At 42.9% G+C, this 22,701-nt stretch overlaps 1 protein-coding gene across 5 annotated transcripts in view; it reads right to left on the bottom strand.

Moving 5' to 3' along the window:
• NOS1 (nitric oxide synthase 1) overlaps window positions 1–22,701 on the bottom strand; it is a 558,783-nt gene that overhangs the window by 115,680 nt on the left and 420,402 nt on the right. For all 5 annotated transcript variants that reach the window (XM_073560587.1, XM_073560281.1, XM_073560506.1 and 2 more), the window contains 2 exons: window positions 13,974–14,079; window positions 4,137–4,274 (listed from right to left, as the gene is read on the bottom strand). In XM_073560587.1, the coding sequence (XP_073416688.1) occupies window positions 4,137–4,274; window positions 13,974–14,079 (244 nt within the window). The remainder of the gene's footprint in view (window positions 1–4,136; window positions 4,275–13,973; window positions 14,080–22,701) is intronic.

The raw sequence follows: 22,701 nt of genomic DNA, 5'->3' as shown, positions 1-22,701 counted from the left end.
GCAGGTGCCAATTCCGGAGCAACAACACGCCTTCTCCTCACAGCACGGCACAAAAGATTACCAATCAGGTATTCGCCGTGAAGTCAGGAGACGGCGGGTTGTGGCACCAAAATTGGGTGCCAATTACGGCTGCACAATCCCACACTCCTCAGACCTTTTGAAGAAAAGGCGCCGGACAGGCGGACATGCACACCAGGATAGGGGAGTGAGGGGAAGCATGCATATCAGGATTGGGGGTGAAAGGACCATGCATACCAGGAAAGGGGGGTGAGAGGACCATGTATACCAGGAAAGCGGGTGAGAGGGCCATGCATACCTGGAAAGGGGGGGTGAGAGAACCATGCATACCAGGAAAGGGGGGTGAGAGGACCATGCATACCAGGACTGGGGGGTGAGGGGACCATGCATACCAGGATTGGGGGGTGAGGGGACCATGCATACCACGAAAGGGGGGTGAGGGGACCATGCATACCAGGAAAGGGGGGTGAGGGGACCATGCATACCAGGAAAGGAGGGTGAGGGGACCATGCATATCATGAAAGGGGGGTGAGGGGACCATGCATACCAGGATTTGGGGGGAGGGGACCATGCATACCACGAAAGAGGGGTGAGGGGACCATGCATACCACGAAAGGTGGGGTGATAGGACCATGCATATCAGGAAAGGGGGGGTGAGAGGACCATGCATACCAGGATAGGGGGTGAGGGGACCATGCATACCACGAAAGGGGGGTGAGGGGACCATGCATACCATGAAAGGGGGGTGAGGGGACCATGCATACCACGAAAGGGGAGTGAGGGGACCATGCATACCACGAAAGAGGGGTGAGGGGACCATGCATACCACGAAAGGTGAGTGAGGGGACCATGCATACCACGAAAGGGGGGTGAGGGGACCATGCATACCACGAAAGGGGGTGAGGGGACCATGCATACCACGAAAGGGGGGTGAGGGGACCATGCATACCAGGATAGGGGGTGAGGGGACCATGCATACCACGAAAGGGGGGTGAGGGGACCATGCATACCAGGATAGGGGGTGAGGGGACCATGCATACCACGAAAGGGGGGTGAGGGGACCATGCATACCACGAAAGGGGGTGAGGGGACCATGCATACCACGAAAGGGGAGTGAGGGGACCATGCATACCACGAAAGAGGGGTGAGGGGACCATGCATACCACGAAAGGGGAGTGAGGGGACCATGCATACCACGAAAGGGAGGGGAGGATCATGCATACCACGAAAGGGGGGTGAGGGGACCATGCATACCACGATAGGGGGGTGAGGGGACCATGCATACCACGAAAGGGGAGTGAGGGGACCATGCATACCACGAAAAGGGGGGTGAGTGTTGTGAGTTAATTTTCCCCTTCATTACTGAGGCCCGAGGAACTCCCTCTTCTGGTAAAGAAAGGTAGTGAGCCTGATTGTCAAACACCTGAGGCTGATGATTGTGACTGGCTGAGTGGAGTTACGGACTGGATATAATGCTGCCGACGCCCTTCTGCCCTGCGGGTTATTTCTCTGTGGGATCCTTGGAGACCAGTCTGAATTCCTGCTCCTCCAAAGCTAAGTTTTCTGCTGGCCTTTTGCATTTGTGCTTTGACTTTGTTTTTGCTTTGTTTTTCTGGATTTCTGCCATTCCCTGCTGGGGTGTGCTGAATTCATTTAGCTCTGTCTTCTGAAAATACCTGAGTGCTGATTCAGTTTTTGAAGCCTAGCTGCTTCAGGGCCTTTTTCATATCAGCTGGTTGGCTTATGTCTTTGATAGGGTTTTGGCAGATTGCAGACAGCAGCCTTCCTGTCCTTTCCTATCTAGGTAGTTTTGGGGCCCCGTCTTTGCTCAGTCTATCTTTCTGTCTGTGTTAGTATTTTCATCTTGCTTCACCGTCATTATATGTTGGGGGCTGCCTATTGCTTTGGGGTCTGCTCTGGGGCAGTTTAGATTTCCCCTTTCTTTCTTTAGGCCTATGTATCTCTCCGGCTGTGATCGAGGGGTCTAGGGCATCGTAGGAACCCCCCACGGCTACTGCTAGTTGTGTTGATAGGTTCAGGGGTCTGCAATCTGATAGTTGCCAACTTCTCTGGTTTTCTGGACTTAGCTTATATTTCTGCTTTTGCCTCCTACGGTTACTCATTCATAACAGGTGAGGGTACCATGCATACCAGGAAAGGGGTGTGAGGTGGACCATGTATACCAGGATTGGGGAGTGAGGGGTAGTATGTATACCAGGATAGGGGGGTGAGAGCACCATGCATACCAGGATAAGGGGGTGAGAGGACCATGCAAACCAGGATTGGGGGGTGAGAGGACCATTTATACCAGGATTGGAGGGTGAGGGGTAGCATGCATTCCAGGATTGGGGGGTGAGAGGACCATGCATACCAGGAAAAGGGGGGTGAGAGGACCATACATACCAGTAATGGGGTGAGGGGACCATGCATACCAGGATAGGGGAGTGAGAGGACCATACATCCAGGAAAGGGAGGTGAGAGGACCATGCATACCAGGATAGGGGTGGTGAGAGGACCATGCATACCAGGATAGGGGGGTAAGAGGACCATGCATACTAGGATGGGGGGGTGAGAGGACCATGCATACCAGGATAGGGGGTGAGAGGACCATGCATACCAGGATAGGGGGGTGAGAGGACCATGCATACCAGGAAAAGGGAGGTGAGAGAACCATGCATACCATGATAGGGGGGTGAGAGGACCATGCACACCAGGATAGGGGGGATGAGAGGACCTTGCATGCCAGGATGGGGGGGTGAGAGGACCATGCATACCAGGATAGGGAGGTGAGAGGACCATGCTTACCAGGATACGGGAGTGAGAGGACCATGCGTACCAGGAGTGGGGAGTGAGGGGGCCATGCATACCAGGATTGGGGGATGAGGGGTACCATGCATACCAGGAGAGGAGGGGGGCAGCACACACCAGGATGGGAGACCATATACCAATAAAAATGCTCGCCACCGGGCGTAGAACGGGTTCATAGCTAATTATATGTATAGGGCCTAACTTCGGGGGCTGCAATGTCATGACGGGGGGACGCTAGCGAGATTTAACATGCGCAGTATTCTGCTCCTGTGGGTGGAGAGGGGGCATGCCAAATTTCACCCAAATCGGGCGAGAACTGTGGATTTGTATAGAGCGGGCTACTGCAGATTTAGAGTTTTATATATATAGACTAGTAGAATACCCACGGCTTCGCTCGCGGAAAATATGTTAAATTGTTGGTTAAGGTAGCTAAAGCCTTTGGCGCCGTCGCTATAATCCATCCCTGTCAACCACAACTGTTGTTTTCCCCTCAGCACTTTTACTTACACCTTCTTCATTATATGTATAGGGCCTAATTTCGGGGGCTCCAATCTCATGACGGGGGGACGCTAGCGAGATTTAACATGCACAGTATTCTGCTCCTGTGGGTGGAGAGGGGGCATGCCAAATTTCACCCAAATCGGGCGAGAACTGTGGATTTGTATAGAGCGGGCTACTACAGACTTCACATTTCCCCATTATCATAGAATCATAGAATCGTAGAGTTGGAAGGGACCTCCTGGGCCATCTGGTCCAACCCCCTGCTCAAAGCAGGATACGCTAAATCATCCCAGTCAGATGTCTGTCCAGCCTCTGTTTGAAGACTTCCATTGAAGGAGAACTCACCACTTCTCGTGGCAGCCTGTTCCACTCATTGATCACTCTAACTGTCAAAAAGTTTTTTCTAATATCTAATCTGTGTCTCCTCCCATTCAGTTTCATCCCATTGCTTCTAGTCTTTCCTTGTGCAAATGAGAATAAAGTTGATCCTTCTACAATGTGACAGCCCTTTAGATATTTGTAGACAGCTATTAAGTCTCCTCTCAGTCTTCTCTTTTGCAAACTAAACATTCCCAAATCCTGCAACCTTTCCTCATAAGACATATAGGGCCTAATTTCGGGGGCTCCAATCTCATGACGGGGGGATGCTAGCGAGATGTAACGTGCACAGTATTCTGCTCCTGTGGGTGGAGAGGGGGCGTGACAAATTTCACCCAAATCGGGCAAGAACTGTGGATTTGTATAGAGCGGACTACTACAGATTTTGAGTTTTACATATATAGATTATTGGGTGATGTTGTTCAACGTACCATTGAGGCCTTGAAGTGCAGTGTGTCATGCAGCACGGTATTTGAGTCCCAATTTTTCAGTCTCAGATATCGAGGACATTTGGAAGGGCTTCCATTCACCTGGCTCTTTGCAGGGGACTGTCTTCCCGAGGCTGAAACCTGGAATTATAAAATAGAAACTATGCCAATGCCCATAGGGAAGGAGAAAAGGAGAAGAAAGTGCTTTTACGTTGTATAGATCTGATTTGCAGCCCAATGGAGCACAGACATGAAGCCAAAGCAGAAATAATTCTTCACATAAAGACCAACATCGTTTTATAATTAACTAATTTGCTTGGCATGAGAAATAGTTATTCAGACATTATTGTGCCACAAACCGTTTCATATTTTCTTCTTTTTAGAACTGATATTAAAATGCTGCCTGGATTTGTACATAATAACGATAGCAGTTTTCCATTACTCCAAGATACATAAAATATATATTAAACTGGCCATATGCAATAGATGAATATCAGCTGAATACAACATTTTTGGAAGGAACAGCTTGTGGTTTATGGTGGTATCCTGACTTAACCTCCATAGCAGATGTCAGGGCAATGAAGGGGTAGGGCATGATGAATTTTAACATGTCCTATCCTTTTTTTCTTAACATACATAAGCCATTGACAGATTTGTCTGGTAGCAGCTTAATCCCCTCTTCCTATTGAGAGCACATGCATGCGCACAAGAGGGCATGCATGGTTATGTGGGGGGCAAGAAGGGTTCTGGAGAATTATCTAGAGGATGAACAAGCATTCATCAAACAGCTAAAGTGTACAGCCAGCTGCTCTCCCAAGTCAATTAATTTTTTTATTATATTAATCTTGCATGTAAATAGAAATGTACAATATTTTATTATTTTCTGGTCAGCTGTATGGAAAGTGCAATATTTGGGGGAGAAGAAGTAGTGGCGAGATTAGGAAGCAGTCCGAACACAGCAAAGTATGTCACCAGGAGACTTGATTGTCCCAACCTGGGTTCTCCAAATGACTTTATGAGCTCAATGATAGCAAGTGGAGCAGACCTGTATTCAACTGGAACCATGGTTCATAGGCTGACGTTCTGTAGAGACACCCAGGTGACAGGAGCAGGGCCCTTTTATATACCACAGCTCTAATTTCAGGGCATTGTCCTACAGGATTAGGGGAAGGAGGGGGAGGTAATACCTCATTGTCGAATCGTTCAATTAGACTGCATATTTGTCCTCCATATTGCGCAGACTAGTACACTACAGGAGGCTGATGCAATATGTAATCAGCAGGCATTCCACAAATTTACAACAAGGGTCAACTGACAGTCTCACATGAAACAAAGGCTCATGTCCCTTGACCTAAACAAAGAAGCAGTACATATAGCATAATTAAGAAAAATTCATTCCCTCACAAGTGTCCAGATTGATGGTGTGTCACCTCATATATAATATAATTTACATAAAACTAGTCAATTATGAAAGAATGCAGGAGGATAACATAAGCTATAAATGCAATCATTATTTTCTACATAATAGACCAGTTTTATGTAATTCATTTAAAAAAATGTGAATATATATGTTTCCATTTTGGAATTTAAGTGGTATTGTTTGACTCCTGATTTTTGTATTATCAACTTGGATTTACTACTTTTTGATTTGTGTAATTATAATACTAAAGACAGTACATTTTGAAAATTTTCCTAGAATTGCTTAACAAATAATACCTTTTGAAGTCAGTGATACCCTATGTAATGAGTAGGCTTAGTAATCTTAGCCATACTCATACAGATGCAAAAAATCAAGCTCTTTGGATTTTTTTGGACTGGATGTTTCTGGCCATCCAGCAAGTCAAAACCTGAACAGGTACAAAACTGAGCCTCAGCTGAAAGACATTTTCTGAGATAGTAGGAGGACATCTTTTCAAAGAGCCTGTACCCAGTGGAGCTATAAAGTCTAATGTTACACATTGTTGTAAGGTCTTTGAAATGAAGGATGCAGAGCTCGATGTTTAAATACCTATGGGACCCAGAGTGTGCTGCTGTATGTTGGACTTGTGTATCATTGGCACTTTAGCAAATCAGCTCACTGGAACTCTAAATTTACAATATTGCTGAATAGATAATACTAAATGGAATAACATGGATTAGGCTCCAGCGTCTGCTCACAAGGGGATGGGTATTTCACTGTGGATCTATACAAGACTGGCAGGGAAATCCTGCATTTATTGCAAAAATATAAGTTAAAAGCAGATTATGCAGTATGTGTGGCAAATACAGAAACAGGGATTAAAATCAAGCTTTACAGAGAGAAATATTCAGCTAAAAGAGGAAGGGGAATCCCATAATCTGCATGTGCAGGGAACACTTAAAGGAAATCCCAGACACTAGAAGCATTTCACGTTTCACATGATTGGCAAAAATGATCATTTACTGTATTTAGAAAATAATTATAGTTTATAAACACACCATTTAATAATTAAATCAGTCCCATTATGACAGACTCATAAAACCAATCCCCTACCCCTGCAGTCTGCCCTTATTAACATTTGTAATATAATTGGTCAGTCTAAAAAGCTCCCCAAATTCTAGTGTGATGCTATAATAGTATGGCACGGCAACAAGTCCGTTTATGAAAATTCTTACTAGCTATAAAGTCAACATCCAAAGTCATTGATATTGTAAAAAAAATTGGAATCACATCAAGTGCAGGATCTCCAACTTCCTCTGGCATTAGCATCAGATAAAAAAAAAAAGGACATTGGAAGTTTCATAGCAAGGATGAGCAACTGCATGCAAGGCTTATATTACCAAGCACAATGACAAGTGTCGGAGTAGTGGAAAGAAACACACCACTGGACCCTAAAACAGTGGAAACGTGTTGTGAAGCCATGAATTGCGCTTCTCTATCTGGCAGTCTGATGTTTGAGTCAGAGTTATATGATTGCCCGGAGCATGTTAGTTGCCTTACTGCATTGTGCCAACTGAAAAGTCTGGTGCAGGAGGAATAATACTTGGGGGTAGATTTTCATGGGTTTGCCCTTAAAGGGAACCTATCACCTCGTTTTTCAACTATAAACTGCGGCCACTGCCTTTTGGGGCTTAGCTACAGCATTCTAGAATGCTGTAGATAAGTCCCCGATGTAACCTGAAAGAGAAGAAAAGCAAGTTTTATTATACTCACCCGGGGGCGGTCCGGTCTGATGGGAGTCGCAGGTCCCGGTCCGGCGCCTCCCATCTTCATGCGATGTCGTCATCTTCCTTGCTGCTTCGTGTTGTGGCTCCTGCGCAGGCGTACTGATATGCCCTGTTGAGGGCAGAGCCAAGTACTGCAGTGCATAGGCCATGGGAAAGGTCAAAGAGGCCCAGCGCCTATGCACTGACACCTCGCAGCAAAGCCCCCGATCAGTGCTAGCACCGATCGTGGGCATTTAACCCCTCTGATGCCACTGTCAGTACTATCAGAGGCATAGAGAAGCATTGCCCAGGGAAGGGGCTCCCCGCATGCTTTCATCAGAAAGACGTGATGCGATCGCATTATTCTGATGGTCTCCATGGAGACCCACGGCACCAAGATGGCCACGAGGTCCTTCCAGGTCCTGCAGGGAGGTGGCTTCTCAGCACCTGCTGAGAGCAGGACCTGAGAAGCCTCCTTCCCTGCCTGTCAGATCACTGATCTGATACTCAGCAGTGTTAAGTGTCAGATCAGTGATATGACACTATATAGTAATAGTAATAAAGTAATGTAATAAAGTTAAAAATATATTATAATGTGTAAAAATATTTAAAAAAATTCCCAAATAAAGAAAAAAAAATATTTTACCAATAAGTACATTTATTTATGTAAATAAAAAAACAAAAGTACACATTTTTGGTATCGCTGCGTCCGTAACGACCCACTCTATAAAACTGTCCCACTAGTTAACCCCTTCAGAGAACACCGTAAAAAAAAGAGGCAAAAACAATGCTTTATCATCATACTGCCGAACAAAAAGTGCAATAATACGCGATCAAAAAGACAGATGTAAATTAAAATGGTACCGCTAAAACAGTCATCTTGTGCCGCCAAAATCAAGCCACCATACAGCTCCATCAGCTGAAAAATAAAAAAGTTTTAGCTCTCAGAATAAAGCGATGCAAAAATAATAATTTTTTCCTTTAGATAGTTTTTATTGTGTAAAAGTGTCAAAACATAAAAAAATTATATAAATGAGTTATCGCTGTAATCGTACTGACCTGAAGAATAAAGCTGCCTTACCAATTTTACTACATGCAGAACGGTATTAAAAAAAAAAAAATCCTGAATTGCTGGCTTTTGTTCATTCTGTCTCTAAAAAAACAGAATAGAAAGCGATCAAAAAATGTGATGTGCCCAAAAATGGTGCCAATAAAAATGTCAGCTCGCCCCGCAAAAAACAAGCCCTCACATGACTCTGTCGGCCGAAATATGAAAAAATTATAGCTCTAAAAATATGGTGATGCAAAAACTAATTTTTGCAATAGAAAACCCTGCCGTGCGCCGAAACAGTGGTTTTCCCCCATATATGGGGTATCGGCGTACTCAGGAGAAATCGCAGAACAAATTGCATGAAGCAATTTCTCCTCTTACCCTTATGAAAATGCAAAATATGGAGCTAAAAAAGATTTATTTAGGAAAAATGTGATTTTTTTTATTTCCATGGCTCTACGCTATAAACTTCTGTGAAGCACCTGTGGGTTCAAGGTGCTCAATACACATCTACAGGGTGGGCCATTTATATGGATACACCTGGGTGGGCCATATATATGGATACACCTGGGTGCGCCAACTTCAAAATGGCCTCCATGGTCACCATCCAACTTGAAAAGTTTTCCCCCTCCCATATGCTAATGTGCCACAAACAGGAAGTTGATATCACCAACCATTCCTTATAAGTGGCCCACCCTGTAGATAAGTTCCATAAGGGGTCTAGTTTCCAAAATGGTGTCACTTGTGAGGGGGTTTCCACTGTTTAGGCACATCAGGGGCTCTCGAAATGCAACATGGCATCCGCTAATTATTCCATCAAATTTTACATTCAAAAAGTCAAATAGCGCGCCTTCCCTTCTGAGCCCTGCTGTGCACCCAAACAGAGGATTTCCTCCACGTATGGGGTATCAGCATGCTCAGGAGAAATTGCACAACAAAATGTATGGTCCATTTTCTCCTGTTACCCTTGCAAAAGTAAAAAAAATTAGGTCTAAATGAAAATTTTTGTGAAAGAAAAGTAAATGTTTATTTTTTCCTTCCATATTCCAAAAATTCCTGTGAAGCACCTGAAGGGTTAATAAACTTCTTGAATGTGGTTTTGAGCACCTGGAGGGGTGCAGTTTTTAGAATGGTGTCACTTTTGGGTATTTTCTGTCATTTACGCTCGTCAAAGTCACTTCAAATGTGATGTGGTCTCTAAAAAAATGGTTTTGTAAAATTTGTTGAAAAAATGAGAAAAATCTCTGGTCAAATTTTAACCCTTATAACTTCCTAACAAAAAAAAATTTGGTTCCAAAATTGTGCTGATGTAAAGTAGACATGTGGGAAATGTTATTTATTAACTATTTTGTGCAAAATGACTCTCTGATTTAAGGGCATAAAAATTACGAACTTCTCAAAATTTTCACCAAATTTCTGTTTTTTTTTTTACAAATAAACACAAGTCAAATCGAAGAAATTTTACTGCTATCTTAAAGTACAATATATCATGAGAAAACAATCTCATAATCAGTGGGATCTGTTGTAACGTTCCAGAGTTATTACCTCATAAACGGACAGTGGTCAGAATTGTAAAAATTGGCTGGGTCAGAAAGGTGAAAACAGGCTGGGTCGCGAAGGGGTTAAAATAAAAAAACTAAACTGGCTTCAGGTTATAAATGATTAACTAGCAGAGTAGGAATGTGTCTAATAACATAATATCAGTCATATAACAAATAGTTGCATCAAATCAAATTATTCTATTGTGGTATTCCCACTAGACAAGAAGCGATTCCAACCCAAGAAATGCAATTAAAAGTGAATTTTATTGATCTATATAAGTAAAAATGAATGCATGTATGTGTGTGTGTCTCGACCACGCCCACTCCACATAGCCCCACCCAATCACTAAGCATCTTTCATTTCACCAGAGCTGTTTAAAAGAAGCTGAGCTGTGATTGGTTGCTATGAGCAACACTGACTGGGTGGGAGAAATCTAGCATCCCTGGGAACATAAGCTCCCACCCATTGTCTGCCCCCCAGAAAGGAGCAGAGAACACATGACAGAAATGAATCACCCCCTCCTCTATTACTGCCGCAAAAAAAAATACTGATTAAATACTGAGGTAAAATACTGACCAAATACTGAAGTAAAATACTGATCAAACACTGAGATAAAATACTAAAACACTGAGGTAAACCACTGACCAAATACTGAGGTAAAATACTAAAACACTGAGGTAAAATACAGACCAAACACGGAGGTAAGATACTGATTAAATACTGAGGTAAAATGCTGACCAAATACTGTAGTAAAATACTGATCAAGCACTGAGATAAAATACTAAAACACTGAGGTAAACCACTGACCAAATACTGAGGTAAAATACTAAAACACTGAGGTAAAATACAGACCAAATACGGAGGTAAGATACTGGTTAAATACTGAGGTAAAATGCTGACCAAATACTGAAGTAAAATACTGATCAAACACTGAGATAAAATACTAAAACACTGAGGTAAAATGCTGAGCAATTACTGAAGTAAAATACAGATCAAACACTGAGGTAAAATACTGATTAAATACTGAGGTAAACCACTGACCAAATACTGAGGTAAAATGCTGACCAAATACTGAAGTAAATTACTGATCAAACACTGATGTAAAATACTGACCAAACACTGAGGTAAAATAATGACCAAACACTGAGGTAAACCTCTGACCAAATACTGAGGTAAAATGCTGACCAAATACTGAAGAAAAAAACAGATCAAACACTGAGGTAAAATACTAAAACACTGGGGTAAATCCCATAGTCCTGTGCCCATATAACCATCAAACATATCCTCCATCCCATAGTCTCATGCCCATATACCTATCATACATATATATGGGCACTGGACTATGGGATGGAGGATGTTTGATGGTTATATGGGCATGGGACTATGGGATGGAGGATGTGTGATGGGTATATGGGCACTGGACTATGGGATGGAGGATATGTATGACCGGTATATGGGCACGGGACTATGGAATGGAGGATGTGTGATGGGTATATGGGCACTAGACTATGGGATGGAGGATATGTATGATGGGTATATGGGCATGGGCCCATGGGATCGTGGATATGTATGATGGGTATATGGGCACAGGACTATGGGATGGAGGATGTGTGATGGGTATATGGGCACTAGACTATGGGATGGAGGATATGTATGATGGGTATATGGGCATGGGCCCATGGGATCGTGGATATGTATGATGGGTATATGGGCATGGGACTATGGGATGGAGGATATGTATGATGGGTATATGGGCACGGGACTATGGGATGGAGGATATGTATGATGGGTATATGGGCATGGGACTATGAGATGAAGGATGTGTGATGGGTATATGGGCACAGGACTATGGGATGGAGGATATGTATGATGGGTATATGGGCACGGGACTATGGGATGGAGGATGTGTGATGGGTATATGGGCACTAGACTATGGGATGGAGGATATGTATGATGGGTATATGGGCATGGGCACATGGGATCGTGGATATGAATGATGGGTATATGGGCACGGGACTATGGGATGGAGGATATGTATGATGGGTATATGGGCATGGGACTATGGGATGGAGGATATGTATGATGGGTATATGGGCATGGGACTATGAGATGAAGGATGTGTGATGGGTATATGGGCACAGGACTATGGGATGGAGGATATGTATGTGTGGGTATATGGGCATGGGATTATGGGATGGAGGATGTGTGATGGGTATATGGGCACTCGACTATGGGATGGAGGATATGTTTGATGGGTATATGGGCATGGGCCTATGGGATGGTGGATATGTATGATGGGTATATGGGCATGGGACTATGGGATGGAGGATGTGTGATGGGTATATGGGCACGGGACTATAGGATGGAGGATATGTCTGATGGGTATATGGGCACGGGACTATGGGATTGAGGATATGTATGATGTGTATATGGGCACTGGAGTATGGGATGGATGGGATGGAGGATATGTATGATTGGTATATGGGCACGGGACTATGGGATGGAGGATATGTATGATTGGTATGTGGGCACGGGACTATAGGATGCAGGATATGTATGATGGGTATATGCTCGCTTCTTCCTGGGTTGTGTGTGAGTGTTTTCTAATGTAACAATTAATTGAATGAATTATGTATATATCTGGCAATTTCTTTTAATCTTAGAATTAGTCTATCAGATAGTAATTTTTTATATTATATGTAGATTAGAAATCAACTAAGATCACAGATCAGATCAAATCCCTTCAGCATTTCCACTAATGGTTACTGGCAATATGTCCTAGCATTTGAATCTAAGATGGTGAGACATTTTAGGTCTCATATAGTTTTGCTCAGAAATATTTCCAAAAGAGTATAAAAAGCATTTATTTTGGCAAAAGTCAGCTAACATTAACATTTATGGGACAGTCCTGTGAAAAATGGGATTGTTGCCTAGTTTTCATCGTGGATGTCTGGTACCACCTCTACTGACTATGCTGCTGCTTCATAAAGGCATCAACTCAGCCTCCCTATAGAATGGCTGACACCATTCATGATATCATTAATGGGCATCTGCCTGCCCTCTATGCTGCACCTTCTGGAAGAAAAGGAACACTGGATTGTGGCGATCCGATGCTAGTTTATGGTATTTTTATCATATTTCACATGTTAAAGATATTTGAATGTTTTGCAAATAAGCCATTGTCTGTTGGTTCTTCTAGATGATACAGATCATCGACTGCTGGATAAGAGGCTTAATGGGTAATGACCGGGAATAGATTTTAGGACTGACAACTCTATTGATGAACTGTTGTAAACATAGAGCACAATATTGTCAGAATTTGTCTGAATCACTTTCACCATGTAGTCATCTCTTCCAATTTCATTCTGCTACTCTCACCCTGCAGCACCTCAAGTTTTCAGATTTAATTTAAAAACAGGTAGCAGACCTAGCAAGAGGGCATAGCTGCGTTTTTATATTGAATGCAATAAGCTACCAATATGCCAAAGGCAAAGTGCTCTCCGTGGAACTGAAAGCAGTTTTTCTAATTTTGGCATAAATAAAATATTTAATCATTTGCATTTCGTTCTGTGTGTTTTACACTCCATTTCATTCTCATTCGATTTTTCTGAACTTCAGATTGTTATTTTAAGTTTCACAAGGCTTTTGCTGTTAATATTTTAGATAAACTTCAGTGAAAAAAAAATACAACAATGCACACATAGAAAATGTCATAAAATAGCTTTTGAAATATCCATTGATTGAAGTAAATAGGTGTTATTAAATATGGCCCGGCCACAGAAGACAATTTGAAATATGGTTTCAGAACTAACGTATAAAGGATTATCTGATGCATCCTAGATGTACAATGCAATGTTTTATTTGTCAGTAGTACGAAGAGATGATAGCAAACAAGTGACAACCTTGACTCTTCGTCAATAGTGAACATCAATTTGTCTTTAGGATAATATTACTCAGTGAATGATAGAGCACAGATGAGATTTCGAGACAATATCCAGAACAACGATGACAAGTAAGGGTTCTGCCAAATCCTGATAAAATACAGATTATAGTAAAATGTAACAGTCTAAAACCTGTCATACCTGCTCACACTCTAGGTAAGGGTTGTTTAAGACGACAGGCATATTACTGTTGTTCCTCCATACATCATTTAAGGCAGCATCATTTCCTTCTCCCTTTTGGGTTTTGCTGAAAATAAAGCAGACACTAGTTAGTCTTCTGAATTAGCAGTTCTATTTATAATGTATATATTTTAGAACATGTTGGATGCTCGGGGGTGGTCCAGGATATTGAAGACCTATCTCTAGGTTCATCTGCCATCCTACCCAATCTCAGCCACCACTTTACAGTTTTAAGAGCTGTGGGACACTGGTTATAATCAGAGTTTACATCCAGCCCCCTCTGAAGCTGATTGTTGGGGGTGCCAGGTGTAAGGGTCCATTTACATGGGCTTACCGGAGGCACTAAACAAACACTGATTGATAAACATTTATTGATCGGCATTCGTTTAATGACCTGTAAATACAAGCAGACCACTGTAAATGGTGGGCACTGAGTGGTCTGTGGTAGATTGTTCAGTGCACATAGGCTACTATTGTGCAAGTCCTGTTTAAATAAAAGTGTTACTGTTACTTATCTTTCACTGTAAATGCAGCATAAGACCACCATCAATCTTATATTACTTACCTATCCTAAAGACCCCGTCACACACAGCGATCTCACTAGCATCGCTGTGTGTGACAGGCGGGAGACCAGCGATCAGCGAGCTGGCGCTGGTAACTAAGGTACACATCGGGTTTCTACGTGGCGCGCAGCGCTTAGAAACCCGATGTGTACCTTAGTTACCATCACGCTGTTGCAGGGAGCTGGTAACCAAGGTACACATCGGGTTTCTAAGTGCCGCGCGCCGCTTAGAAACCCGATGTGTACCTTGGTTACCAGCTCCCCGCACCAGCACGCTGGTAACTAAGGTACACAGTGGGTAACTAAGCGACGTGCGTCGCTTGTTACCAGCGTGTCGCTGGTGCTGATCGCTGGTGAAGCTGCCTGTTTGGCAGCTCACCAGCGATCATGTAGCGACACATCAGCGATCATATCGTTGTCGGGATCGCTGGTGCGCCGCTATGTGTGACGGGGCCCTAAGGCTAGGTGCAGACGAGCATTTATTGTTTTAACCGAGAGAATCGAGCCGATTATGCAAATGACAATCTGGTCAAACTCTGATCAGTGTCAGCCCATGTTATCCAATTCTTTCTGATGAGAAGATGGAGGAAAAAAATTACTCAGTCATTTCCATTCTTTCAGTCAGTGGAAATTGGACTGCATGTTTTCCTTGGACCCATTGACTTGCATGGCCCAGTGCAATCTGAATATCGGATCAAATGCGGGCAATTTTTTTTCCTCAGACTCTGCTTGGCAATTGGATTCCTGCTTTGCAATAATCGCATACATAACTTCCATACAAGAAATCCAAAACTAAGTTTGTGATCTGGTTTTAAGATAAATACTATTTTTTCATGTTTAACAACATTATATACTCCAAACTGGACAGCCCTTAACATCCATATGCAACAGGCATGTGTCATGATGTGTCAGTCTTAAGTAAGGGAGAGGGGGCCTCAAACTGTCTCTAAATCTGGGACCCTACCTATCCCTGTCCTGGGGGTACTCTTGAAGGTAGAGAGGCCTGAGTCTCTGACCTTATTATGCTCCTCAATGCACACTGAACTATTCCCTCCTCCACCCAGGGAAGTATGGGACAGACGTGAAACGGATAGCACAAACCAGGCAGACAGGGGAATGAAAGGAAATTGCAATCACACAAAAACACTCATGAAACAAAAAAGAGGAGACCAAATGGACAATAGGAGTAATAAACCAAATGAGAGGGGATGAGGAAATACACACACAACCAAAATCACCTAGATAGCGCCAAGAGTTAACACCAACTAACTGCCACAAATAAGGACTACTCCTTCACCACCAAACTGGGGAGTTGTAAGCTATCAACAGCAAGGAACAGAGGAAGCAGCAAGGTTTATATAGAAGGCCCTGCAGAGTGGTAGGATAGGCCAAATAGCAGAAGAAAAACACATGCGGTAAGAAAAGAGTGGACGAAACACCAAGGGCAATCAGCACCCGGCAGCGAGAGGATCTCCAGTGGCTCAGCAGAATGAGACGCCAGTATACAACCATAAGACTGCCGGATTGAATCATGAGGCATGACAGCATGATTCACAGCAGATATAACTCTTCTCCAGGTAGTTATGTAACATTCATCCTCCATATGCTTTACCTGAACCATTTTTTGCTGGCTACTGTGTCTTCTAAGATATTTCACAATCAAAGAAGTTAGGGTTCATTTAGAAGGTTGATAGTATAGCCGTGATGTAAGTTTGGTTCAGCAAAACTGCATGTATTACATCCAGAACCATGTTGTACATTCTAGATGTACCACCCAGACCTCAATATAGTGCTGTATGGTCCAGAATGTAGTTAGTAAAACATGGTTACAAGACTCTTGTCTGAATGAGGCCTTGAAAGCACATTCCAGCAAATAAATGGCAACCAATAAACAAAAACACAATTATTTTTAGCTCTACCAAACAATTGTAAAATGAGCACACTGGTTGTACAAAAATAAGTAATGATCAGCGCTTTCTACAAATGTGCGGACTTATGAGTATGTTCTACAATAGTACGGACTCATCAGCACTTTATACAAAAGTAGGGCCTATCAGCACTTTATACAACAGTAGGAACTCACCCCCGATGTAACCTGAAAGATAAGAAAAACGAGTTAGATTATACTTACCTGGGGGGCGGGGCGGTGGGTGTCGCGGTCCGGTCCGGTGCCTCCCATCTTCAAGAGATGAAGTCCTCCTTCTTACTTCTGCCACAGCTCCTGCGCAGGCGTACTTTCTCTGCCCTGTTGAGGGCAGAGTAAAGTGCTGAAGTGACCAGGCGCCGGACCTCTCTGACCTTTCCTGGCGCCTGCGCACTGCAGTACTTTACTCTGCCCTGAACAGGGCAGAGAAAGTACACCTGCGCAGGAGCCACGGCAGAAGTAAGAAGGAGGACATCATCGCTAGAAAATGGGAGGTGCCAGACCGGACCGCGACACCCACCGCACCCGACCCCACCCCCCGATGAGTATAATCTAACTTGTTTTTCTTCTCTTTCAGGTTACATCGGGGGGCTTATCTACAGCATTACAGAATGCTGTAGATATGCCCCTGATGGTGGTGGCTGCAGCTTATAGGCCGAAAATGAGGTGACAGATTCCCTTTAATTTTCCGTTATAATCAGCACTTTTGCACAAGGAACAATCCCTTTAAGTGCCCAGTATAAAAATATTAGAAGGTCTTAATATTATATTTTATTGAAGTCTCTGGGGGATAAAGCCAACGAAAACTAACGGATAGGAGGGGTCATTGTTAATACACACACATTTTGATAAGCAGGATATGTGTTGAATGGCTAAAAATGGAATCAAATGGGTCCAACCACAGCTACAGTCCATTTCAAATATGAGCAAATTTGAGAAATGTCTGTTGGTTAAACAATATAGGATAAATGTGTATATAACTGCACTTATTGGCCACTTATTGGCAACAGCATTTATAAAGAAATGTGTCTGATAATAGAAGATGGGTTAACTGAAGTCATTTCTTAGTGAGAAAACATTATTATCAACATTATATAATTTGACAGAAGGGATGAAGCAGGTTAGGGTCCTGTGGGATACAAAGGGTTATTTTCTCTTAAACGTGAGCTTATAGATCCATAGAAGTGCAGTAGGAAACAGTACCACTATCAATCTGATCACGTGTTTTATGTATGATATACCTGTTATTTAATGGTTGTGTTTTTTGGAGATTTTATTACAACTGCTGCTTACCATAATATACTGCTAAAGATTTAATTTGGGCTTTATTTTATTTTCAGACAATATGCTTTACTACATGTTGCTATTAATATGTGAAATGTCATGGCACAATAGGCACGTCTTTCAATAAATCATATTAAAGGCAGTAAACTTCTGCTGTTGTGATCTACAGTATTTAATGTCCACACTTCTGCTAAAACACAGGCTTATGATTAGTGATGAGCGAGTATACTCATTGCTCTGGTTTTCCTGAGCATGCTCGGGTGTCCTCTGAGTATTTTGGTGTGCTCGGAGATTTAGTTTTCGTCTCAGCTGCATGATTTGTGACTTGTAGACAGGCTGAATACATGTGGGAATTCCCTAACAAACAGGCATTCCACACATGTATTCAAGCTGTCTAGCAGTCGCAAATCATGCAGATAAGACGAAAAACTAAATCTCCGAGCACGCCAAATACTCGGAGGACACCCGAGCATGCTTGGAAAAACCCGAGCAACGAGTATACTCGCTCATCACTATTTATGATATATCACATTCACACTGTGTAATAATTGAAATCATAAAAATTCAGGAAATCACAAGATGATTGCTGTCTTGTTCTGCACTATGATAGTGTTTGAGAGCGGCAGAAAGAGATTATTGGAAAACATAGCTGGATGTCTGACTCAGCGCAATGTTGTGTAAACATCCTCTGATGGTTTATTTAAACATTATTTGATGACTTGGGCATGGTATGTGGTGTCTAATTTCCCTTGCAGTTCAGAATGGATCATCAGGGAACCAGTGATATGGATATTTCTCCAAAGTGTGAAATTAGTGTGCCCTTCAGCATGACAACTCCAAGCTGCTTGTTGCTCATGCTACTGTGAGCAGCCTGCGTGGCCTAAATGTGTTACCAAAATTTGCAGTGGCTCTGGGACGTCCTTTGTCATTAATTGCAAAGGGAGTGGCCAGTAGAGGGTGGCGCTCATAGCAATCCAGCAATGACAACCATAGAGGTCTGCTGGAGAACTCTGTTTGTCATGCTGACCCATTGGTAACCCATGAACATGTGACGGGGTCACCGATGGGCGGGATTAGTGACGCACCTCCGGCACGATCACATTAAATGCCACTGCCAGAGACTGACAGCGGCATTTAACGGTTTAACAACTGAGGGTCCCACATCAAAGGGAGGGGCATAACATGCGCCGTACTAGTGCGGCGCATGTCTTGAAGGGGTTAAAAATAGGCAGTGAAATATTTTACATCACATTAAGAATCAGTTGCGATTCCATGCTGTAATGTCTGTATACTCTCTTTTGCTTCCTCTCCTGCCCTGTTGCTTTTCTCAAATGATGAAGGAAAAAGAAATGTAGCGGTCTGTGGAGTGCTGAGATAAGAGATAATGTAGGGACAGCAATCTGGTTAACAAACCTTTATTAACCCTTTGATCTCTACAATGCGTTTCGCTAGCATAACACTATCTTCATCAGATGAACAAAAAAAGTTGTTTTTGTACAAAAAAATGTTTTTGTACCAGCTGATGAAGATAGTGTTATGCTATCGAAATGCATTGTGGCGATTGAAGGGTTAATATAGATTTGTTAAGCAGATCACTGTCCCTACATTATCCCTTATCTCAACACTCCACAGACCACTACAACTGTTTTTCCTTCATCATTCCATATCCCTCTACCTATGGGTTAGCGGCAGAAGCAGCTACGAGCACAGTCAATTCCATTCAGAAGGATAAGGACCTTCGATGTCTGGGCATTGATGGATCCACACTTCCCAGCTTAAGGACCTGCGATGACGAGTATCCTGTTCCCTGATCACGTGACCAGAACCCGGAAGTGCTGTCCAGCAGCGGGGCGGTGCACGGCAGTCTCCAACAGCCCCCAGGGATCATCCCTTCAAGCGCAAACTGGGGTTGTGCAGGGGTGCACAACCCCATTAGGTGAGTGGCCGCTTGGCCCCAGTTTGATAATCCACTAAATCACTGCATTTTACACATTTTGCGCTCCTTGTTTTTGTTCTCATTACCTGTTGCTTATCTCAGCACAGCAATATTTTTTCAAAACACATCAATTGTGGAATATATCATTAGTCCAAGATCTATTGATTAAATTGTATTTTATTCGTGGGACAATTCCTTTAAATACCTTGTGTTGTGAGTTACACTCTACAAAATATATCAGCACAAAGTATCTGTGACTCTATTAACTTCTATATACTATATACACATAACCACAACCCTTTCATGATCAGGTCCACTTTTTTTGGCTTCTAATCTGACTACCTCTCAAACATCAAAAAGAGAAAACCATTTGCTATTGATGGCTGATCCAGACTTATTTGAGCGCATTCATGCATCTGTCTGTCAGGTTTTAGGCACCTTTCTGTCTACATTAAGATTTTACACACTGACAGTCAGCTGAAACTTGAAGTCAAACTCAAAAGGTCCCAAGTCTTTGCCTCAATGGATTGATAAATTGTTTTTTTTTTCCTAAAGAAGCAATTAATAATGCTCTGATAGCAGACAAAGCAGACATGACATAAATATAATTCTGGCTTCTGGATCACAATGCAAATACTCTTAGTGAAAAAATAGCAAATAATAAAAAATAGCGTAAAATAAATAATAATATTATATATAAATACTCAGTTACTGGTTACCAAATTAAAAAACTGCATTTGATCAAACATTTGTATGGTTTGTTTATCACGTAATGTTTGAGCTTTGGATTGATGAGACCACAATGACCTTGGTAATGAAGTGTCCTATGCTGGTGTAGTTTTTGGAAAACTGCTGATCACTTTTTTATGGATACCTATTATTTATCATAAATTTGTTATTTGCACACAAAAATTAAAAAAATAAATAAGCAAAGTTACTGGTAGCAAATAGCGATAAATCATGGTGTAAAAAATAGCACTGGGCCATTTTGCAATTAGAATCCAGATAGACATCAGCAAGTTCATTTATAGGCTGTGTGATGAGATCCATTTTTAAGTTTACCTATGAACTACTTGATCAGGTTTATTAATTGTGTAAATATATTAGATTTCTTAATTTGTACATGTTTTGTGACTGCATAGTCCCCAGTAGAGTTGAGCGAAATGGGTCGGTCAAATTCAAAAATAGCCGACTTTAACGAAAGTCGGGTTTCGCCGATCGAAACCCGACCATAGCGTGGGGTCGGCCATGAGGTCGCCGATCAGAGCGCCAAAGTCGCGTTACAAATAATGCTTCCAGCGCCTTTTCTCAGCCAATGAAGGTGAACGCACACTGTGGGCAACGCGATGACATGAGCAGCAGCCACCACCGTCTTAGAGAAGGGCATTGAAGTGATTTGTGTGGCGTCACAGTGGGTATAAATGGCTGTGACCAGCGACCGCCATCTTACTTCTGCCGATCTTAGAATAGGGAGAGGTGCTGCTGCTGATTCTGAACAGGGAGAGCGTTGGGCAGGGAAGAAGAAAAAAAACTGCTTCTGCTGATAGCGCTTTTCACTGTACAGTTAGTGTGCAGTGAAAGGGGAGGATTTTTGTTGTGTGCAGCAGCGCTGGTGGTGATTAGGCTGCCTTTTTAGGCTACCTGCTAGCTGCATTGCTGTGTGCACACTGCTGTTCAAACTGCTTTTTTCAAAGCACTCCAACTTTTGTTACTTTGTCCTGGTGAGTAAGTGAGCGTTCATTTTTTCACACACCGCATAGCGGTGTACGCTACTCACACACTACCGTGTACCGCCTTGTATCACGGACAAATAGAAGCTATCTGGGTGTGACTTTGGAAGAAAAAGCCGATGAGTTTTTCCGTTTTTCCAGACCTACACCTTAGAGTTCTGTCCGCTTTTCAAACAGTTTAGTATATCTGCTGTTTGATAACGGTCAAAACTAGACTGAGACAGCGTGTGTCAGTCCCTATACAAATAGATGGAGATTGACAATTTTCCATATAGACACAGTATAGCGGTGTACGCTCCTCACACACTACCGTGTACCGCCTGGTATGACGGACAAATAGAAGCTATCTGTGTGTGACTCTGGAAAAAAAAGCCGAGGAGTTTTTCCGCTTTTCCAGACCTACACCTTAGAGTGCTGTCCACTTTTCAAACAGTTTCGTATATCTGCTGTTTGATCACGATCAAAACTAGACATAGACAGCGCGTGTCAGTCCGTATACAAATAGACGGAGATTGACAATTTTCCATACAGACAACGTATAGAGCTGTCCAATTCTCAAACAGTATTGTATATCTGTCCTTCGCATTACAGTCACATCTATACAGAGTCAGTGTGTGTGTTACACTCCGTAAATACATATACGGAGATTGTTAGTTACACAAAAAAGGTATACAGCTGTACACTTCTGATACAGTTCTGTATATCTGCTTGTTGGATTACAGTCTAATGCATACTGTGAGAGCGTCTGTGACTAACAAAATATATGCGTAGATTTAATTTTTTTAATACACCTTACACAGCTGGACGCTCCTCATACAGTACCATCTCTCTGCTGGTATTTTTGGTACATTTTCCCAAACATGAGGAAGTATGGTGGAAGAGTCCGCGGACGTGGGCAGGGGAGCACAGCAGGTACTGATGGTGGTGGTGCATCGGCTGGTTCTGGCAAAAGGACAAGAGCAGCTAAGGCAGGAGGTGTTGAGCCTGCGTCATCGTCTGGCCCAAGAAGGCCTGTAAGGTTGCCTTTTCCTGGAGTAAGAAACCCGCTTTTAAAGCTGGAGCATCAGGAACAGGTTTTGGCGTACATTGCCAAAACAGCCACCAGCTCTATTGCCTCCTCTTCTGAACGTTCGAAACCTGCAAGCACGGAGTCGTCAGTGCAGGGTCCTGGTCAGGAAAAACACCTTTCCTTGTGTCCTTCACCCCCACCAAAAGTTAAGGATGCGGCAGCCCACCCTTCATATTACTCTATG

Source organism: Dendrobates tinctorius, unplaced genomic scaffold (genome assembly GCF_039654945.1).
Source record: "Dendrobates tinctorius isolate UK_male_01 unplaced genomic scaffold, ASM3965494v1 ptg000003l, whole genome shotgun sequence".
NCBI lineage: Eukaryota > Metazoa > Chordata > Amphibia > Anura > Dendrobatidae > Dendrobates > Dendrobates tinctorius.
This window is presented reverse-complemented; position numbering and strand designations above follow the sequence as displayed.